Raw genomic sequence first — 19602 nt, 5'->3', positions numbered from 1 at the left:
CCTTTAGCAATAAAGATCTGTGCCTCCAAATATGCCCCAGTAGCTCCCCATCTTCTATTCTGCTGATTCACTGCACATGGTCAGTGCTGCTGTCACTTACTGAGCTTAGGGACTGATGCACAATATACAGTACACATATAATATACAGTATATAATACACAAAAGCCATGAATATCTTGTAAATTATATCCTTATAAACGGTGAGTACTGATGTCATCAGTTATAAACAGTGAGTAGTGATGTAATTTGTGTCACATGACTCACTAAAACTTGTGTATTATAATAAATAAAGTACCCCCTGTTGCAAAATATGAGGATATTAGAAGTTACCTTGGAGTTCCGTGACCTGTATAAAAACACTCGGCCTTCGGCCTTGTGTTTTTATATGGTCATGAAACTCCTCGGTAACTTATAATATCCTTATATTTTACAAGAGGGGGTACTTTATTCACTATATATTACAATATAAGGCTGATAATTAATACAGATTATTGGTACATGGCAGCACAGAAACCAAATTTAATAATGTCAAGACCGCCGGGAGCGCGAGGAGTCGCGTCCGCTCCCGGCGGCGAAGAATTCAAGATGGCGGCGCCCAGTCAACCCACGTGGGTTCCGACGCCGGCGCCGTGGCGTCAGCGCGGCGCGACGGTCGCAGGCGCGCTGACGCTGGCGCAAGGGCGCCAAATTCAAACATAAAAGGACGCCTGAGACGCCAAGATGGCGCCCGAAAATAGGATTCTGTTCCCTGAGAGTTTCCTGGGTTCCCTTGCTGTTTTCCCTACTTATATCTGCCTGATTCCTTGTTGTGACCCCTTGCCTGGACCTGGACTTCGCTGATACTCTGCCAGCTATTGACCCCCTGCCTGGACTTTGGACTTTGATTATATTCTGCCTGCCTTGTGACCTGTAGCCTGAACCCGATTACCCTTTCTGCTTTATCCCTGGATACCACGATCCTGATCCCTCCTGAGGGGCTTCCTCCTAGATCCGGACTACTCCCCAGAGGGGGCTCCCGGCTCCCTGACATTATTTTCGGGCCATGGATCCTTCTGAGGAAGCCACACCTCATGTCGGACGAGCGCTCCGCGGACTGGCATCCCGCATGGAGGACTACGAAAACCAGCAGGTTCGCATTGGGCAAGCACTCGATGTCCTGCTAGCTCAAGTGCCTTCTGAGCCTTCCAATGCTCCACCTACTGGAGATCCCCCCATGGCGGCAGCCCCTACGAACGCAAGCTACCCGACAGGTGAGCCTCGCATTCCACCTCCCCCTCGCTTCAGTGGGGACCCACAAGCCTGCAGGGGGTTTGCCACGCAATGCCAAATTCAATTTGAGTTCCAACCCACACAGTTTCCAAGTGAGCGTTCCAAGGTGGGGTATGTGATGTCTCGATTGGAAGGCAAGCCACTGGAGTGGGCAACGTCTCTTTGGGAGAAGAATTCCCCGCTAACTTTTGATGTTAAAGACTTTCTCCAAGCTTTTCGTTTAATCTTTGATGCTCCAGGTCGGGTTACGAACGCCCCTGCCCGTCTCTTGCAGCTCCGGCAGGGAAGCCGCAGTGTCAATGACTATGCTATAGACTTCCGAACACTGATGGCGGAGACTACCTGGTGTGATGACGCTTACAAGGCTGTATACTACCAAGGCCTATCCATCCGCATCAAAGATGATCTCGTCTCCAGAGAGACTCCTGACACCCTGGAAGGGCTGATCGCTCTATCCATTAAAGTGGACACTCGTCTCAGAGAGCACCAGGTGGAGAGAGAGCGCAGCAGACGATTTTCTCCCTTGTTGGCCCCTCGCTTTCAAAGGCCGATTCTGCAAACACCCGCTGTTCCTGTGACTCATGTGTCGACGTCCCCCTTGGAGGAACCTATGCAAGTAGGAAAGACTCGCCTCTCCGAGCAGGAAAGACTCCGAAGACGTATGGCAGGTCTCTGTTTATACTGTGGTGGGCATTCCCATTTTGCCAACGCCTGTCCTGCCAAAGCCAAGAGTTTTGTACCCCGAGGTATGTCTCAGGTTTCTCATGTAGGGGGCATCACTCGAGGTCCTCAGGAGAAGTATCAAGAAAGTTCACGCAGACTTCTTCTTCCTTTGCAGATTCACCTGGCAAGTAAGTCTATCTTCGAAAGGGCCTTCCTCGACTCCGGAGCGGATGGCAATTTCATGGATGCCTTTTTTGCCGAACGCATGAAGATTCCCCTGCTTCCCTTATCTTCACCCCTGCAAATTACCGCCATAGATGACAAACCCCTGGAGTTTGAATTCGTCACAAAGTTCACGGCGGAACTATCTGTACAAGTTGGGGCGCTGCATCAAGAAAAACTTTCTTTCTTCATCATCCCCTGTCCTTCTACTCCAGTAATATTGGGTCTTCCGTGGTTACGTCTGCATAACCCCACCATAGACTGGTCCACTGGGCAGATCTCTCGTTGGAGTTTATTTTGCCTGCAACATTGCCTTCCGTCAAAACCCCTCGAGAAGGTGAATGTCTCCTCTGCGGAATTAAAGACTTTGCCCTCCACTTACAAGGGATTTTCCGATGTGTTTTGTAAAAAGTCGGCAGAGTTCCTTCCCCCACATCGCTCCTACGATTGTCCGGTTGAACTCCTGCCAGGAGCTATGCCCCCCAGAGGGCGCACCTACCCTCTCTCTCCTGCAGAGACTACCGCTATGAAGGAGTACATCCAAGAAAATCTCCAGCGGGGGTTTATCCGCCCTTCTACCTCTCCTGCAGGGGCTGGGTTCTTCTTTGTGGAGAAGAAGGACGGAGGCCTTCGACCTTGTATAGACTATCGGGGTCTGAATAAGATCACCGTGAAGAACAGGTACCTCCTGCCCCTGATTGCCGAGCTCTTTGACCAGCTGAAAGGGGCAAAGATTTTCTCCAAGTTGGATCTCCGGGGGGCCTACAACCTCATTCGCATCCGGGAGGGTGACGAATGGAAGACGGCATTCAACACTCGGGATGGGCACTATGAATATCTAGTTATGCCCTTCGGCCTATGCAATGCCCCTGCCTTCTTCCAGGAGTTTGTTAATGATGTGTTCCGAGATCTCCTAGGAAGGTTCGTAGTCGTATACTTGGACGACATCCTGATCTTTTCCAAGGACCTTGAAAGTCATCGCTCCCAGGTGAAGGAGGTACTCTCTCGTCTGAGGAAGAACTCTCTCTTCGCCAAGTTGGAGAAGTGTGTCTTCGAGGTATCCAAGATCCCCTTCCTAGGATACATTATCTCTCCAGAGGGATTTGAGATGGACCCCGTGAAGGTGTCGGCCATCCAGGAGTGGCCTCTCCCACTGAGTACCAAGGCAATCCAGAGGTTCATCGGATTTGCTAATTATTATCGACAGTTCATCCGGGGGTTCTCTTCCCGCATTGCACCTATCCTGGCCCTCATCCGGAAAGGGGGTAAACCCAGCCTGTGGCCTCAATCCGCCATAGAAGCCTTTCAGTCCTTGAAAGAGGCCTTCACGTCCGCTCCTGTTCTCCGACATCCCAATCCTGCACTACCCTTCTGCATCGAAGTCGATGCTTCTGAAGTCGGAGCCGGAGCTATCCTGTCTCAGAGACACTCCACTGATGGAAAATTGCACCCCTGTGCGTTTTTCTCCAAGAAGTTCTCATCCGCAGAGCAGAACTATGATGTCGGAAATCGAGAACTCTTAGCAGTCAAGCTTGCCCTTGAAGAATGGCGTCACCTCCTGGAGGGCTCTGAAATTCCTGTCCAGATTTTCACAGATCACAAGAATCTGGAGTTTATACAGTCCCTCAAGAGGCTAAATCCCAGACAAGCCAGGTGGGCCCTTTTCTTTTCCCGTTTTAACTTTGTTTTGACTTATCGCCCAGGTTCCAAGAATCTGAAAGCCGATGCCTTGTCTCGTAGCTTCACTCCGGTGGATCGTGACCCTGAGAGGCAGGAGCCAATCATTCCACCAGTCAAGATCATTGCCTCTCTGTATCCCCAATTTGCCGACCAGATTCTGGCTGGGCAGTCCTCGGCTCCTCAAGATACTCCGATTGGCATGGCCTTCGTCCCTCCAGAACTTCGCCTGGCCATCCTGCAACAAACCCACTGCTCCAGACAAGCTGGACATCCTGGTCCGGCCAAGACCCTTGAACTCTTGAGGCGCCTAGTCTGGTGGCCTGATATCCGCAAGGATGTAAAGGACTTTGTGGCTGCTTGTAATATCTGTGCCACTTCTAAGCCTAGCCATTCCCGCCCCAGCGGGTTGTTACAGCCTTTGCCGGTTCCCTCTCGTCCGTGGACGCACCTCTCTATGGACTTTATTGTCGAACTTCCTCCCTCCGGTGGGAATACTGTGATCTGGGTTGTCATTGACCGCTTCAGCAAAATGGCCCATTTCATCCCTTTGAAGAAATTACCCTCTGCGGTGGAATTATCCCAACTCTTTATTAAGTACATCTTCCGCCTGCATGGTTTCCCGGTGGAGATCGTCTCCGACAGAGGCACCCAGTTTACCGCCAAGTTCTGGCGTTCTCTATGTAAAGACTTGGGAATAACACTTAAATTTTCATCTGCCTACCACCCGCAGACGAATGGGGCAGCTGAACGTGTGAACCAAGCCTTAGAACAGTTCCTGAGGAACCACGTGTCTCTTTGCCAGGACGATTGGTCTGACCTCCTCCCGTGGGCAGAGTTTGCTCATAATAATGCATGTCATTCCTCCACAGGAAGGTCTCCATTTATGGTGGTGTATGGACAGCACCCTCAAGCCTTTCCTCAGGACTTCGTGTTGTCGGACGTCCCGGCTGCAGATGATCTGACAGCCCATATGCTTGCTATTTGGGCTGCAACCAAGTCTAATCTGGAGAAGTGTGCTCTAGTCCACAAGACTTTCGCGGATCGCCGTAGAAGGCCCTCTCCTCCCTACAAGGTGGGTGATAATGTCTGGCTCTCTTCCAGGAATATTCGCTTGAAGGTGCCATCTCCCAAGTTGGGTCCGAAGTTCCTGGGTCCGTTCCCCATCTTGGAGATAATTAACCCTGTGGCCATCAGACTTCAACTCCCACCAGAGATGAGAATCCCCAACGTGTTCCACGTCTCCCTGGTGAAGCCCACCGTCTCCAACCGTTTCTCTGGTGTCCAATCTCCTCCTCCTGCTGTCTCTGTGGAGGGTCAACAAGAATTCGAGGTGGAGAGAATCCTTGATTCCAGAATCTCCAGAGGGTCCCTTCAGTATCTCATCCATTGGAAGGGCTTTGGCCCCGAAGAATGCTCTTGGGAGGGACATCGTGATGTGCATGCTCCTCATTTGGTAAGAGACTTCCACTCCAGGTTTCCCCAGAAACCAAGTCCCGGTGGTCCTGAGGCCCCCCGTGAGGGGGGGGGGTACTGTCAAGACCGCCGGGAGCGCGAGGAGTCGCGTCCGCTCCCGGCGGCGAAGAATTCAAGATGGCGGCACCCAGTCAACCCACGTGGGTTCCGACGCCGGCGCCGTGGCGTCAGCGCGGCGCGACGGTCGCAGGCGCGCTGACGCTGGCGCAAGGGCGCCAAATTCAAACATAAAAGGACGCCTGAGACGCCAAGATGGCGCCCGAAAATAGGATTCTGTTCCCTGAGAGTTTCCTGGGTTCCCTTGCTGTTTTCCCTACTTATATCTGCCTGATTCCTTGTTGTGACCCCTTGCCTGGACCTGGACTTCGCTGATACTCTGCCAGCTATTGACCCCCTGCCTGGACTTTGGACTTTGATTATATTCTGCCTGCCTTGTGACCTGTAGCCTGAACCCGATTACCCTTTCTGCTTTATCCCTGGATACCACGATCCTGATCCCTCCTGAGGGGCTTCCTCCTAGATCCGGACTACTCCCCAGAGGGGGCTCCCGGCTCCCTGACAAATAATCAGCCTTCTATCATCAGCTTATATTACAGGCCAACCTCTTTTTGTGTTTGATAATTTCTGACAACCCCTAAGCTTAGCTTCTCAACAGCTGCTCAGGGCCAACTGAAATGATATAATCACTGAAATGATATTGCTGGTCAGTGGTCAGGATTATAGTGGTGAATGCACAGTAATATTAGAAAAATTAGGCTGACCAATAGTTTGCTGAGGGGATAAGGGCAAAACAAAAATTAACTATGGTCCATTGTGCCTTTTTTAATACATAAACACCCTGAACATATTTGTAATCTAACAATGTGATTTTCACTGTTATGAATTACAAATGAAATGTATAAAATTTATATATATATATATATATATATATATATATATATATATATATATATATATATATATATATATATATATATAAAACAAGGGGGTTGATATATGCCTTAGTGGTGGTACACTTCATATTTTGATGAACTGAGGGAGGGTTCACATGGTACATATAAGATATCACGCACACTAATATTGGTGAAACACATGTAATTGTTTTTAATTATATCACCACATTAATATTTTGTATATGTATACACTTCAACATTAGCTCACATATTTCCTCATATATGTACTTCTGGGCTAGGATGGGTTTTGACATGATTGGATGGCATATGCATGTTCCACTTACCTGGATAGGGGAGTAATCAGTTACCATTAACGAAGCTTATGGTATTTGAACATGGAGGTTGTGTTTTTCTATGTATTTTTTCAGCAGCATTACATGTGAGCTAGGGGCCACGAGAATATTATATAGTACTTATTAATTGATTCAGTAATAGAGGAGATAAATCATATGTTAGTCCCTCAACACCATTCAGAGATTGACACATTAGTAACAGCATGAACCAAGTGTTTCTTTTAACTAATCTGAGTATAATTTGATACAAAGTATACTTACTATATCAACAATGCAAGCTGTTTTCATTATCTATTTTGTTGAAGATAACACTGTTACAATGTATCTTGTTTTTAACTTGCTTTTACTTTGTACTTGTATTGTGTAGAACATGAAAAGGATTTAAGTATAGCATAAAGATTTTAGTGATGCAACAATGTAATTTGAGTAGTTCAGCAACAGACTTGGCTCAGATGCTAATCAAGTGATACCACTACAGCTGTTGTTTTTCCCGCCAGTTAGTAGTAATAAGGCATGTACATTGATAGATTCAGCACTTTGAGAAAGCCCCTGGACTGGGCGGAGACGTTAATCCTATGCTGGGTTATTTTCAATAAAACTTATTTCATATTTTTAAGCCCTGAGAGTGCTGATCTTCTTTGGATGGATGGAGATATTATATTGATCGTGCACCCAGGCAAACAAACACTTTATTAGAGAGTGCTGGCTCTTTGCTGGTTTTATATATATATATATATATATATATATATATATATATATATATATATATATATATATATATACACACACACAAAATGTGGCACTGATATATGATCTGCATTCATCTGCTATTATATATTTCATTAAGTAGATGTTTTTTTTAGAAGCATAAATATCCCACAGGACAGTGTTTTTTGTCTCAGGTGAGTAATATATCACTTTGGCTCTGCTATGATGCAATTACTAAAGGGCTAGTAAATCAATAAAAAAGCTTTCCAATTCTTAGTTCATTTTATTGAGCTATGTCATGCTCTGAAGAATAAATGAGAAATGGAAGAGTATTTATATATAAATTTGGTTGTGTTTGATCGGTATAATTATTGACAGGATATTATAAGAATACTGTTCCATTTCTATCACTAATTGCAGGAGCCACAGTCATACACAGTCATAAAAACAATATTAAATATGGCATATCAGTTCCTAAAACTGGAATTATTTCATGTAATACAGTTGTCACTTTTTTAAAAGCTTACTTTCTACACCATAAATTGACTGAACATGTCTTAGTCTGTTTGGTACTTATGCACTCATTCCATATGATCACTGAAGTTAGGGTTCCCTCCTGGTGTACATTTTTATTGACCAATATTACCTCCATATGGGAGATTATCAGTGTACTGGGAAAAAAAATAGATACAAGCCTCATGCAATAATGTTATGCAGCCGTGGCCAGATCAGTGTAGTTCTTCCATATGTGCCAAACTGCATAGGATGCAAACTAAACAATGGTTTGAGAATTGTATGTAGTGAGCTTTACATTTACATTAAAAATGTAATTATTCATATGCTACTTTGGCCTTTACAGCCTCCATTCCAAAACCACACATACACACACCAACACAGTATATGTCATCACAAACAATGTAACTTGTGCCCTGATACTAACTAAATGGAAATTAAAATCTTTTAAACAATAAAGTTGAATTATATACAAATCTGCAGTTGCATTTATTACCAGCCAACAAGTTAGTTTCCCTATAGGGCCTCTGCGCAGAAATTGCAGTGTGCACTCCACACTGTTCATATGGAATCTACCAATCTGCCTGAAGAACATCATCTTTGCCACTCTATCCCACATGACTGTGGAGAAAAACATCATGCCCAGTGCTAACATTCTACTTTTACAGCAGGTTTGGCTCAGGACTATGTTATTAAATGGCCTATAGGGTCTCTGCCATGTTTGTAAAAAGACTTCAAACTAGTGTGCTACATCAGACTAGTGTGTTGCTTTCAATAGTTCTGTTTGGTGGAGCAGCTGGTACTAGATACTAGGTTTTTGTTTTGAAAATCATGAATAAATGAGTTAAATGATGCCAGTTAATGACACAAGAGACATTCAGGACTCTCACTTTTAAAATAAAATGTACAGTTGGAAGCCGACATACTGTATATTCTTATCCAGATTTCAACAGTTAATCATTAGCAATGTTAAACTGCATGATGAAACCAACACTTTCACCTCCTTGTTGATATCTTCAGTGTGACATGCTTGGCTTGACCGTGCATTTTCTTATTACAGGTCTCTACAGTATACGGTCTAAGAAAGTAATTAAAGGAAACTCGCTCCACAGACTTGCGAAACCTAGTCAACGACACACATGAGAGGCTCAGAACAGCACAAGTCTGTGTGATTATCTTGTCAGCTGGCCAAATGTTTTTGTACCTAATTTTCTATGTTACAAAATAATGGTTCTAATATATTGTTTTCTGAATGAGGTATGTGCCAAGGAAAATGTGTCTGCTTCGAAATGCAGTTAGATATTTCCAATAAAATATTCTTGTTGGCAGGTGAAATAGCAGTGCAGCAAAAGACTATACTGAAGCCATGTTCCTTGTGATGCAGTTGTTTGTCTTTGTACTGTTTAATAGGAAAAGCAGCAGGAAAATTATATAATAAAGTATTTAATCTCTTTAATCTCTCTAATTGAGATATTCCTTAACAAATGGCAAAAGACATGTAATCAGAGCAGCGGATGATTGCACAGTGCAGGAACATTTCCAGCAACATTTTTTAAATTTCTATTTAATTCTATTTAAGACAGGGGTACTTTTTCAGTTCTCTAAACTCTTTCTGTGCCTTTTTAATATACAGTGCCCAGATAGTATCCCCTTCATATTAAGCACTGCGTTTGCCTGATCACACAGTTTTAACAAATAATAAAATTGTATTTTTCTAACATACACACAACAAAATAAACCCTCAGATTTTTCATCATAAATCAAATTGTAATAATCTGAGATGTCACTGTTAGTCCAACACACTGGTAAAGCCACCGCTGTGTGCACTGAAAAATACCCTCCAAGCCTGCAATATTATGTAGCAAGTAATATAGGTCTGCAGGCAGAATGAAACTTTATAATAATAATAATTGAAGGGTTGACATGCCTACGTGCCAATCCTTGCAGACCTCTGTACTTGTTTTTCTGTACGACCCTGTACTGTCTCTTCTTAGACAACCTTGCATAAGTATCATCATGGGGATTCCAAAGGAGTTTTAGGTAAACTCCCGGTTTCTGGAGTTTTAGGTAAACTCCCGGTTTCGCAAGTTTTAGGATCCCGGTTCATATATTGTTACTCCTGGAACGGATTTCTGCTGTAACGTCACTGCCTTGTATTCAACTGCATGTTGTCTGTGTCTGTGTTTTACTGTTTGTGTGTTATGACAATGTTTAAAGGTTAAGGCATATTTTTTGTTGTGTATAATACATGTAAAATGATCGCTATATTAAAGAATACCTCTGTGAGTTGACAAGGTTTTGTTGGGACCCTCGATCCCAAGACAGCTCGTAAATTGTTTTGATTTATTGCGATCGCTTTACTCTATTTCTTTTTGACGTCTTGCTTGTGCTCAGTAGTAGTATTTGAGTTTAGTAACCACACGTTCCCTATAAATCACTATTAGTGCACATGAGCTCTGCCATTCAGAGACAGGCTGTATTTTTTTAGTATTTCTGAAATCTAGGATATAAGTTGTAATAACCACTTATATATTATTTTTTCAAATAAGTAGTCTTCCTTAGGAACTCTGAGAGTTGCATGTAACACTACATACATTTAATTTTAGTATTTCTATCTGCCCTTTCTTCTTTTCTCACTAAGAAACTCACTACTTATTTGGTGCAAGCAAACAGCGTGTTTTATTTCAATATGGTTGCGAAAAAAATTCAAAGAAATTGCCACCACCCATTAATGGTGAAACTTGTAAAGAATATGTGTATAGATGCAGTCCCACAGTAGGGTTTTATGTTGATCCCTGGGTTGATAAAATAGCAGGATGGGGAGAAGCTTTTTTTCTATACTGAACATCTTGTGTCAGTATGGTTCCTCTGGTGTACACCCATAATCTAATTAAGACGGGAATAGATATCCTCAGGACTGTTTGTGTCCTTATCAATTTTGATGCCCATAGTGAGGCTGCAGGTTCTGACTGCTCATCAGCCGATACAAAGGACACAGGTCGACCAATGGAGGACGGGACGGAGACTGATCACCTCCGGGACACGGGAAGACCTATTTTTATAGTTTCTTACTCGTGTCAAACCTGCTATTATTGTTCATACCTGTTGTCTAAATCGACTCCTGGCAGCCAGCAACAACAGGTATTTTCTTGCCTGCAGCTTTTTATTGAACCTGTATAGAGCTATCTATTACCCGGTTTGTGTTTTATGTTTTGTGATATTCTCTTTCTGAGAGAGTAGAATTAGATGATTAATGCGTGTGGTATCCAGACGTTGATAGGACGCGGATACAACTCTGTCTCTGTACATCTTAATGATAAGGGTCTCGTAGAGACCGCTGAAGCGTGGTTCAAAGTTGCTAAATGTTTACACAAAGAATTTTGGTCCGAACAAAGAGGGAATGTTAAAGTGATGTATTAGAAGCTCTAGCCCCACAAGAGTTGAGTGGTTGTAACTCATATGGCATACATAGATCCATCAACTCCCTATGCTAGGAATGTTTCCCATAATCAGAGCAGGGGAGAGCAAGAATCAGTAGAAGAAGGTAAAGTAAGTGACATAGAAGAAGGTCAGGAAAGTGCCGTAGAATCAGAGGAAGCTAGAAAGCAAAGAGAAAATCTGCTAGTAGAAGGGTTAAGTTAGAAAATAGAGAATAGTGAGAAGAGACAATTTATCTTTCAGTGCTGAAAACAGCAGCGCTGATACAGGCAGTTATCAGCCCCGCAGCCAAGCTCTACCCCGCCCGTAGAGAAAAAGGGGGGTAGCGGGCGTCCCTGCAGCACGTCTCATTAACACAGATAGAAAGCTTATTCCATGGACAGCACCAAATCTTAGAAGGATTTTTCAAGACGTTCCACAGCCTCGTACTAATCCACACAAATTTGGACAGGAACTCTTGTTTATCCATAGTGCCCATAACCCTAATTGGAATGATATGTTAGTTGTAATCATACATGTGTCTGGTCCATTGGATTACCAACATCTGCTAGCTAAAATGAATTGGGACACTAACCCTGTTAACCCAGCCCAAGTAGGGGTCCCGTATCTACACAAACTGCCTTTCTTATCAGTGCCCCCATCCCTGACAGTTTCATAGGTAGGGACATCCTTTGTAAACTAGGGTGCACCATATACTGCATTCCGGATTGAGTGTGTGTGTCCCACCTCAGTAAGTGTCTGAGATGACTAATGCCCCAGATACAGCAAATCTTTTGTCACTAAAAGAAATGTCTAAGGAGGAACCTTCCGTACCTCCCGAATTATAATGTATCCTAATTGATGTATGGGCTTTATCATTGATGGATATCTAGTTGATGTCATCCATCCCACCTTTGTCCAAACAAGTAGACCCACGGCCCCCCTGCCCAAAATCCCATAGCATCCACTGTCCAGGGCGCAAGGAGAGGAGATTCGCCCAGTCATTCAAGGGTTACTTGACAGGGGAGTGTTAATTCACAAGATCAGCCCATCTTGCCAATTAAAAAGCCCGGCAAGAATGAGTTTTGTTCAGGATCTCACAGCAGTTAAAGATGTTATTGCATCCCATCGGGTAGTGCCTAATCTGACTACCAAAGCAGGTTGCAAAACTCCAGAAGGTGATGTTTCTTTTTTGCGCTTAGGCGATTGCCCCGTCGCACCCCGTGCTCTGTTACCATACTTGGTGCTGCCTCACATGGTCTCACCCACATTTCAAAAAGGGGGAGGTGTGATGCAGTATCAAGAGTATGGTTTGCCCCGGGTTCTTATCTATCGCAGCCAAATATGTACAATCAATGTACCCATTTCAGATATTGCAGATAGATTCAACAAATCTGTAAAGACATTGGGATACATCAAATGTTTCATACACCCTGACAAAGTGAGGTACATGGGTTTGATAATGTAAAAGATGAACTTTTGTTAAATCCTTATTGTGAATTGTTTTTTGATGGTTCTCGCTACTGTACTGAGGATGCTAAATATCATATGCTGTTGTAACATTTGTCTGATGTTTTAGTTCTGCAGAATCTACTTCCACACATGTCAGCTCAAGAAGCTGAGCTACAAGCACTCATCGCATCATTCACACTAGTGGAAGGTCAAAGGGAAAACATCTTTTCTGATAGCAGGTACTGTATTGGTATTTGTCTTGACTATCTTCTGATTTGGAGGGCCAGCAATTTTATGACATCATCAGGTAAACCAAATAAGAATACAAATACAAATTTAGTAAAACAGCTATTGTTAGCATTACAGCTTCCAACTGAGGTAGCCATTCTTAAAGTACAAGCGCACACAAAGCTTCAAATTCCAGAAGCTACAAGGAAATGCAAAAGCTGACGAGAGAGCCAAGTCAGCTGCACTCTTGCCTATAATGACAGTAATTTGCATCCAGAAAGACCACAAAGGGCCGTTGCACATGGATATCCTGGCTACAATACAGGACAAGGCCCCTGAGATGGAAAAAGGAAAGTGGTCGAAGCGGGGAGCATCCAAGGATGACATGGATCTATGGAGAAATGGCCTATTATACTGTCTACCAAAAGCAGTGTATGCTATGATGGCACATCTAACTCATGGACTTGCGCACTCAGGTAAGAATGCAATGGCTGCTTCAGTTTAGAAAAGTTGAATAGCACCTGGGTTTCCAGCATTTGTTGCAAAATGTGTATTTTCTTGTGTTACCTGTTTACGTCATAATCCTGGTCAGATAGTCAAATCTCCGAGACAGCACTTTGCTAAACCAGAATAACCCTTCCAGCGATTACAAATAGACTACAGCCAACTGCCTAAAGTAGGTACATATGAATATGTACTAGTATGTATTGACATGTTCTCAGGATGGCCTGAGGCATGGCCAAGTTGCTAAGGCTACAACAAAAGCAACTGCTAAGAAATTTTAAATGAGGTAATCTGTAGGTATTCTTTACCAACCTACATTGAAAGTAACAGGGGTACACATTTTACAGGGCAGATAATGTCTTAAATAAAAATAACCCTCAGAGTTTTGGGAAGGTTGAAAGTCTAAATGGTGTTATATAAATTAAAATTTAATAGATTCTCAAAGAAACATTAAAATCTTGGGTTAACTTCCTTCCATTGATTTGTTCTCAATATGCGCCAATCCAAGAGGCCCTTACAAACTGTCGCCCTATGACATTCTAGTTGGGTCAGCCCTAAGAATGGGATTGTATATGTAGCTATTGTACAGAAATGTCTAAATGAAATACACAAATATGTTTTTGATTCTATTCCAGATTCAAATGTCAATACTGGTTCACACTATCTTAAACCGGGTGACTGGGTAGTGATTAGAAATTACGTGAGGAACAGCTTGGACCCAAGATTTGAAGGTCCTTTCTAAGTGCAATCAGTAACACCTACTTCAGTAAAATTACACAACAAAGATATATAGATACATGTTTCAAATTGTAGTAGAGCAAGTGTACCCGACAAGCATGTATTTGTATTTTAAGTACTACTGATTTTTGGTTTCGTTCATATGTCCTCTTGCAAAAGTAATTTTTATGAACAATCAAATCATTACATAACTTTAAAAAAAAAAGAATAACTAAGGAAGCAAATAGAACTAATTGTTGGGTGTTTGGCATTAGGCCAACTGATTCAATGGGACTACCCATGGTAGTTTACCCAATTTCTGCTCATAAACTAGTTTAACAATAACAATTATTATTTATATATGGCTTGGAAAATAGCACTTTTAAAGCATTAAACATGTTTAAATGACACATGGAAAATAATGATTGGTCTAAGTGTGTTTTTACAGGCAACCAAAGATGAAGCTAATGAATTTAGCAACGAGCAGAAGATGGTATTTATAAAACAACTGTTAATTTGACAGATACTAACTTTAAGAAAAGTATAGAGTTTTGGAACCTATTATATTCTAAAATAAAATTAGCTATTTATGGATTAATAACATAGAAATCTACCTACTACTTTATATGTGGTACATGGGCTTATGTTTAGTTACCAGAGAATAGCTATGGTACCTGTATTATTGCTACTTCAGCTCCTGCCATAGCAATTGTAGATTAGGATAATGTAACAGCAAATTTTTTAATCACGCCACAATCTTTTTAAGAGAATTGTTTACCATAGTAAAGTTTAATATTTTTTGTGGAATTGTAAATAAGATTAAAGAGTTACAATATGAAGCAAGGGCAATTAAGCAGAAGGGGTGGAACCCTTTTAAAAGTTTACAATTTAGTAATATATTTAGTTTTACTTAAGCAAGAGAGTGTTTTATTGTTCATGGTTTTCATTATATTGCTATAATTTTATGCCCTTTATAAACTTACTGTGTTTATAATTTCTCAAAGTACAGAACCTAATGCTAAACAAATCTACCGTATCAGGATTCAAGATCCTGACTCTGAAATTCTTTATAAAAGTAGTTTCTAACATTATAATTGTCTACTTCTATAGAACAACTGAGCATGTGGAAGATTTTGGCAATCGTTTTTCTTGCTACATGTTTATGATGATGATGATTTCAAATGAACACTCTTTATTGATAATTCAAAATCGGTGATAGATGGGAACCATTCTTATTTCACAGTTCCCTTTAATTCCGGACGTCTTTTCCATGTCTCTTTCCAAAGCACTATAAAGAAAATGTTTGCTGACACCTGTCTCTACAAGAACATGACTATATCATGGAGATGCAACTATACTAAGTTCATCACTTCTAAGAACTATAATTGGGACAATACCTTTGCAGATGCCTTTATTCAAACCATCTTTTCTAAACGGCACTGGAACATGGATAAAGAGACTTATGTTTACTAAACGCAATATTTCAAAATACATAGCATGGAATCTTTTGGGTGTTGGTTGAATTAGATATGTAATACTTCATGATAATTCTTTTAAACTGAAGTAGTTTGTATAATTAGGCAAATAACAAGATTGGGATGGATTAGGAACTCTCCAGCATGTAGTTGTGTTAATTCTGCTGGTCAAGAATGAGTTCTTGGTTTTGAAGACAGGCCTAGCCCCTCTTCAGAGCATAGTAGTCTCAATACGGTTATTTGCATTTAGGTGAGTTTATAGTTTAGGTTAATTTTACTTATTGCTAATTATCAACTCCCTGTTTCTCTGTGTCATTCATTTATTCATCATCATACTGACACTGTTGCTGCATATCGCAAACACACTGATAAATTTTATGATACTGTTGTTAAAACTGTTGCTACCAAACACAGATTAATTTTTTTAGGTTCTCAGTTGCAAGCTGATTTACAGCACCACTAATATGATGTTTTCACTGGATAGTCTCCTACTGGTTCTCAAATTATGCCAGCTATATTTTATCCTATTCTTGTTGTTACTGTTATACTGTTCTTGTTTTGTTTAATTTGTATTTCATTTGTTCTTTTCGTTCTCGTGTTAATTCTCTTATTCATACTGCTGAGCAATCTCAACTATCCCTTCCTTATGACCACCTCTAGAACCCTCTAGAACCCTGTATAACTTTGTATTCTTTGTCTTATGATCATGTTATGATCAAAGAGGGGGTTGAAGGGTTGACATGCCTACGTGCCAATCCTTGCAGACCTCTGTACTTGTTTTTCTGTACGACCCTGTACTGTCTCTTCTTAGACAACCTTGCATAAGTATCATCATGTACTAAAAACAATATTATCAGCTTGCCTCAGACAAAATATCTTAGCTAACGCGAATGCACATATTTGTCTCTCTTCTCCATCCTGATGGATATACCTATTACAGACATATACTATGCTAATAACTATGCTGATACGTCACTATATTGGGACGTCTTTACTTATAACCTATATAAGCCTATGTTTGACCTTCAATAAACGGAACTTGTTATTCTGATCCACTCGTTGGTGTTTCTTTGTGCAAGTTCCCCGGATCTGGAATACTAGGCATTGTTGGTCAGACGAAATCCAAAGGTTCCAGTAGCAGTCGGTTCGTTGTCCCCTTCAATAATCATAAATAATATTTAAAAAATAAGAAGAAAATACATTATTTTGAAAGAATTTGTTTCTCTCTGCCCAGGAGGTGTCGCTGACCAATAGGATTGTTTTGATTTTATAGAAAGATTTTAGATTTGGGCATGACCTGGGTGGTGATGCCTTAGTAATAAAGGTAAGACATGAAAGTACATATTTATAGTTTGTGCTGCTAACTTTTCTAAACATGTGTATTGCTTTTGTGTACACTCTGGTGCACATTTACTTAGCTCGAGTGAAGGATTAAACTAAAAAATACTTCGAATTTCAAGGTATTTTTTTGGCTACTACTTTGACATTCGACTGCGACTTTTAATCGAATGATTCGAACTAAAAATCATTTGACTATTCGATAGTTGAAGTACTGTCTCTTTAAAAAAAAACTTCAACCCCCTACTTCGCCACCTAAAACCTACCGAGCATCAATGTTAGCCTATGGGGAAGGTCCCCATAGTCATTCTAGCCAATTTCTGTTCAACGGAAAATCGTTCGTTCGATGGATTAAAATCCTTTGAATCGTTCAAATCGAAGGATTTAATCGTTCTATCAAACGATTATTCCTTCGATCTTTCGATCGAACGAATAGCGCTAAATCCTTAGACTTCGATATTTGAAGTCGAAGGATTTAACTTCGACGGTCGAATATCGAGGGTTAATTAACCCTCGATATTCGACCCTAAGTAAATATGCCCCTCTGTGTTAATTGTGAAAAATTTAAAGCAGTCAAATGCAATATTTGAAATTCATACAACATAATTAGCAGAATGCTTAGCAAAACAATATATGATATTAGTGAAACATACTACAAATTATAAGATGTTAGCATATTTCATGCTGGAATGTATCTTTGCTTTACTGCTTGACAAATAATAACCTACTAATACATCTGTATCCCATTGCCCTTGAATGGGAATTGGAATTGTTCAGGACAGAATATACTGCAGTAGGACAATCTGTTGTCTATTGCCACTTCCAATACCTGGGACTGTAGTTCAGCTAAAACTAAAAAGACAGAAGGTTATCTGCTGCCTGTTTAATGCATATATGTGCAAGATAGTTAGGAATTTCATATTTTTAATCTAGCATTGTTCAGGTATTTATTGCTGTAAATAAATAGTCATCCACTGGTATTAGGGAAGCCGTTCAGATTATTGTTATTTTTTTTATCTTTAAATTAATAATGGAAATATGAAATATATAATTTGGTTGAAAAATATGTGGATTTCTTAAAATTCCTTTACTCTGATGATCTCTTTGTGAATGAAAAGGAGAAAAGGAGAAAGATATAGGCAGTGGAATGGGACTCTTATATACCTCCCCTTGCCCCCCACTCATGAATGCAGCCTTGCCACAACACAGGCAGCACTGTATTCATAGGGTGCAGATACCTTTGGCAATTCTGTTACTTACATGGCAGGGAGCAAAGTACTGATACTGTAGATATCTGATTGCACCCGTTTTTGTGCTTTGCACCCTCCCCTGAAAGAAGTATACAATCTCTATTAATTCCACAAAAACCGGGGTGCAGTCTACCATATACTGTTATTCCACAAGTAGTTATTCATTTTTCTTTTCCAACCCTGTTATACAACATAACGCTATCTGTTACTGTACTCAGCTTGCAGACTTTGACAATATTATTGTACTGTATATATCTCTAGCAATATTAGTATTTATATGAAGATAAGTGATCTAACTCCCCAATAATATTGATTACTAGTATTAAGTATGAATATGCTTTGTGTATAACTATATAAATTACAATCAATAATTAGTTCTGTCTAAAGAAAACTTTTAAAAGCATCATGAACATAAACCTAATATCCTACTTTGCATTCCAAATAAAACTATGCAAGCACAACTGTGAAAATATTCTCTATGTACCAATTAAGGAGCGCTTCAACCCTACTACACTCCAAGCCCTTTAAGATAAATAGGCATAAATCATGCAACGCTCATCCTGTAAGTGGGTCCAGGTAAAGCTGCCCTGGACCTTTCACTTAAAATTCAACTTCACAGTTCAGCAAGCATTTGATGTTAACAGGTCACTCACCGCTCCACGTCTCTGGTCCAGGTGCAGCGCCCCGAACCCGCAGCTTGGGGAGACTTCCCTTGCAGCGTGTACTCAACAGAACAGCAGACAGTGATGTGACCGGTCTGCTGTTCTGTTGAGTGCAGGCTGCAAGGGAATATTGTTTAATATTCTCTATGGTCTGATTTATAAATAAAGTGTAAAAAAACAATACTATGTATTTAATGACCAATGCTAGTCTCTTGTACAGTGAATGAGATCCTTGCTTTGGCCCAGGTACAGGAACATGCAGCAAATTTGGATCTGATATGCTAACTTCTATATATCGGCACCATAATCTGCATGCTTTGAACCTGGGCTGACACAATGGAGGGCAAGGGGATGATTTCAGCAACATTAGCCTTACTTTGAATGTATTCTGTATTTGTGATGAGTGCAGGACCACCTGACAGTATTTTGGTCTGTTGTATTTATATATATTTTGTTTTTGTTTTTTTTTTAAATATACTGAAATTAAATGTATAATTAAAATGTTAACTCAAACAGTAAAATGATGACAGCACAGCTGTTTTTCATGAAACTATAATGTTAAATATATTTTAAGTGTATGCTTTGGTAGGCTACCTATAGATATGTGTATATTTTTGCAATCAATTTATATCACATTTTAATACTTATAATAATTACTTAACAAATGGAGTAGGAAAATGTAGCCAACTGTTGTTACTATACAAAACTATTTCTTCTGTACCATGCCAAAATAAACTGCCTCTAAATGAAGCTGGCTTGTGAATAATTGCTAATGTCCAATTGAC

General features: G+C 40.9%; 1 protein-coding gene across 1 annotated transcript in view; it reads left to right on the top strand.

Moving 5' to 3' along the window:
- Positions 1 to 18907, top strand: part of LOC108719704 (protein cordon-bleu) — a 191311-nt gene extending 172404 nt beyond the window's left edge. Inside the window, exons 9-10 of the mRNA XM_041567681.1 lie at positions 2693 to 3283; positions 18800 to 18907. Coding sequence (XP_041423615.1) covers positions 2693 to 3283; positions 18800 to 18907 — 699 coding nt within the window. The remainder of the gene's footprint in view (positions 1 to 2692; positions 3284 to 18799) is intronic.
- The last annotated feature ends 695 nt before the right edge of the window (positions 18908 to 19602 follow it).

This window comes from Xenopus laevis, chromosome 6S, assembly GCF_017654675.1.
Source record: "Xenopus laevis strain J_2021 chromosome 6S, Xenopus_laevis_v10.1, whole genome shotgun sequence".
Taxonomy (NCBI): domain Eukaryota; kingdom Metazoa; phylum Chordata; class Amphibia; order Anura; family Pipidae; genus Xenopus; species Xenopus laevis.
The sequence above is the reverse complement of the archived record's forward strand: the minus strand, read 5'-3'. Positions and strand labels throughout refer to the sequence as shown.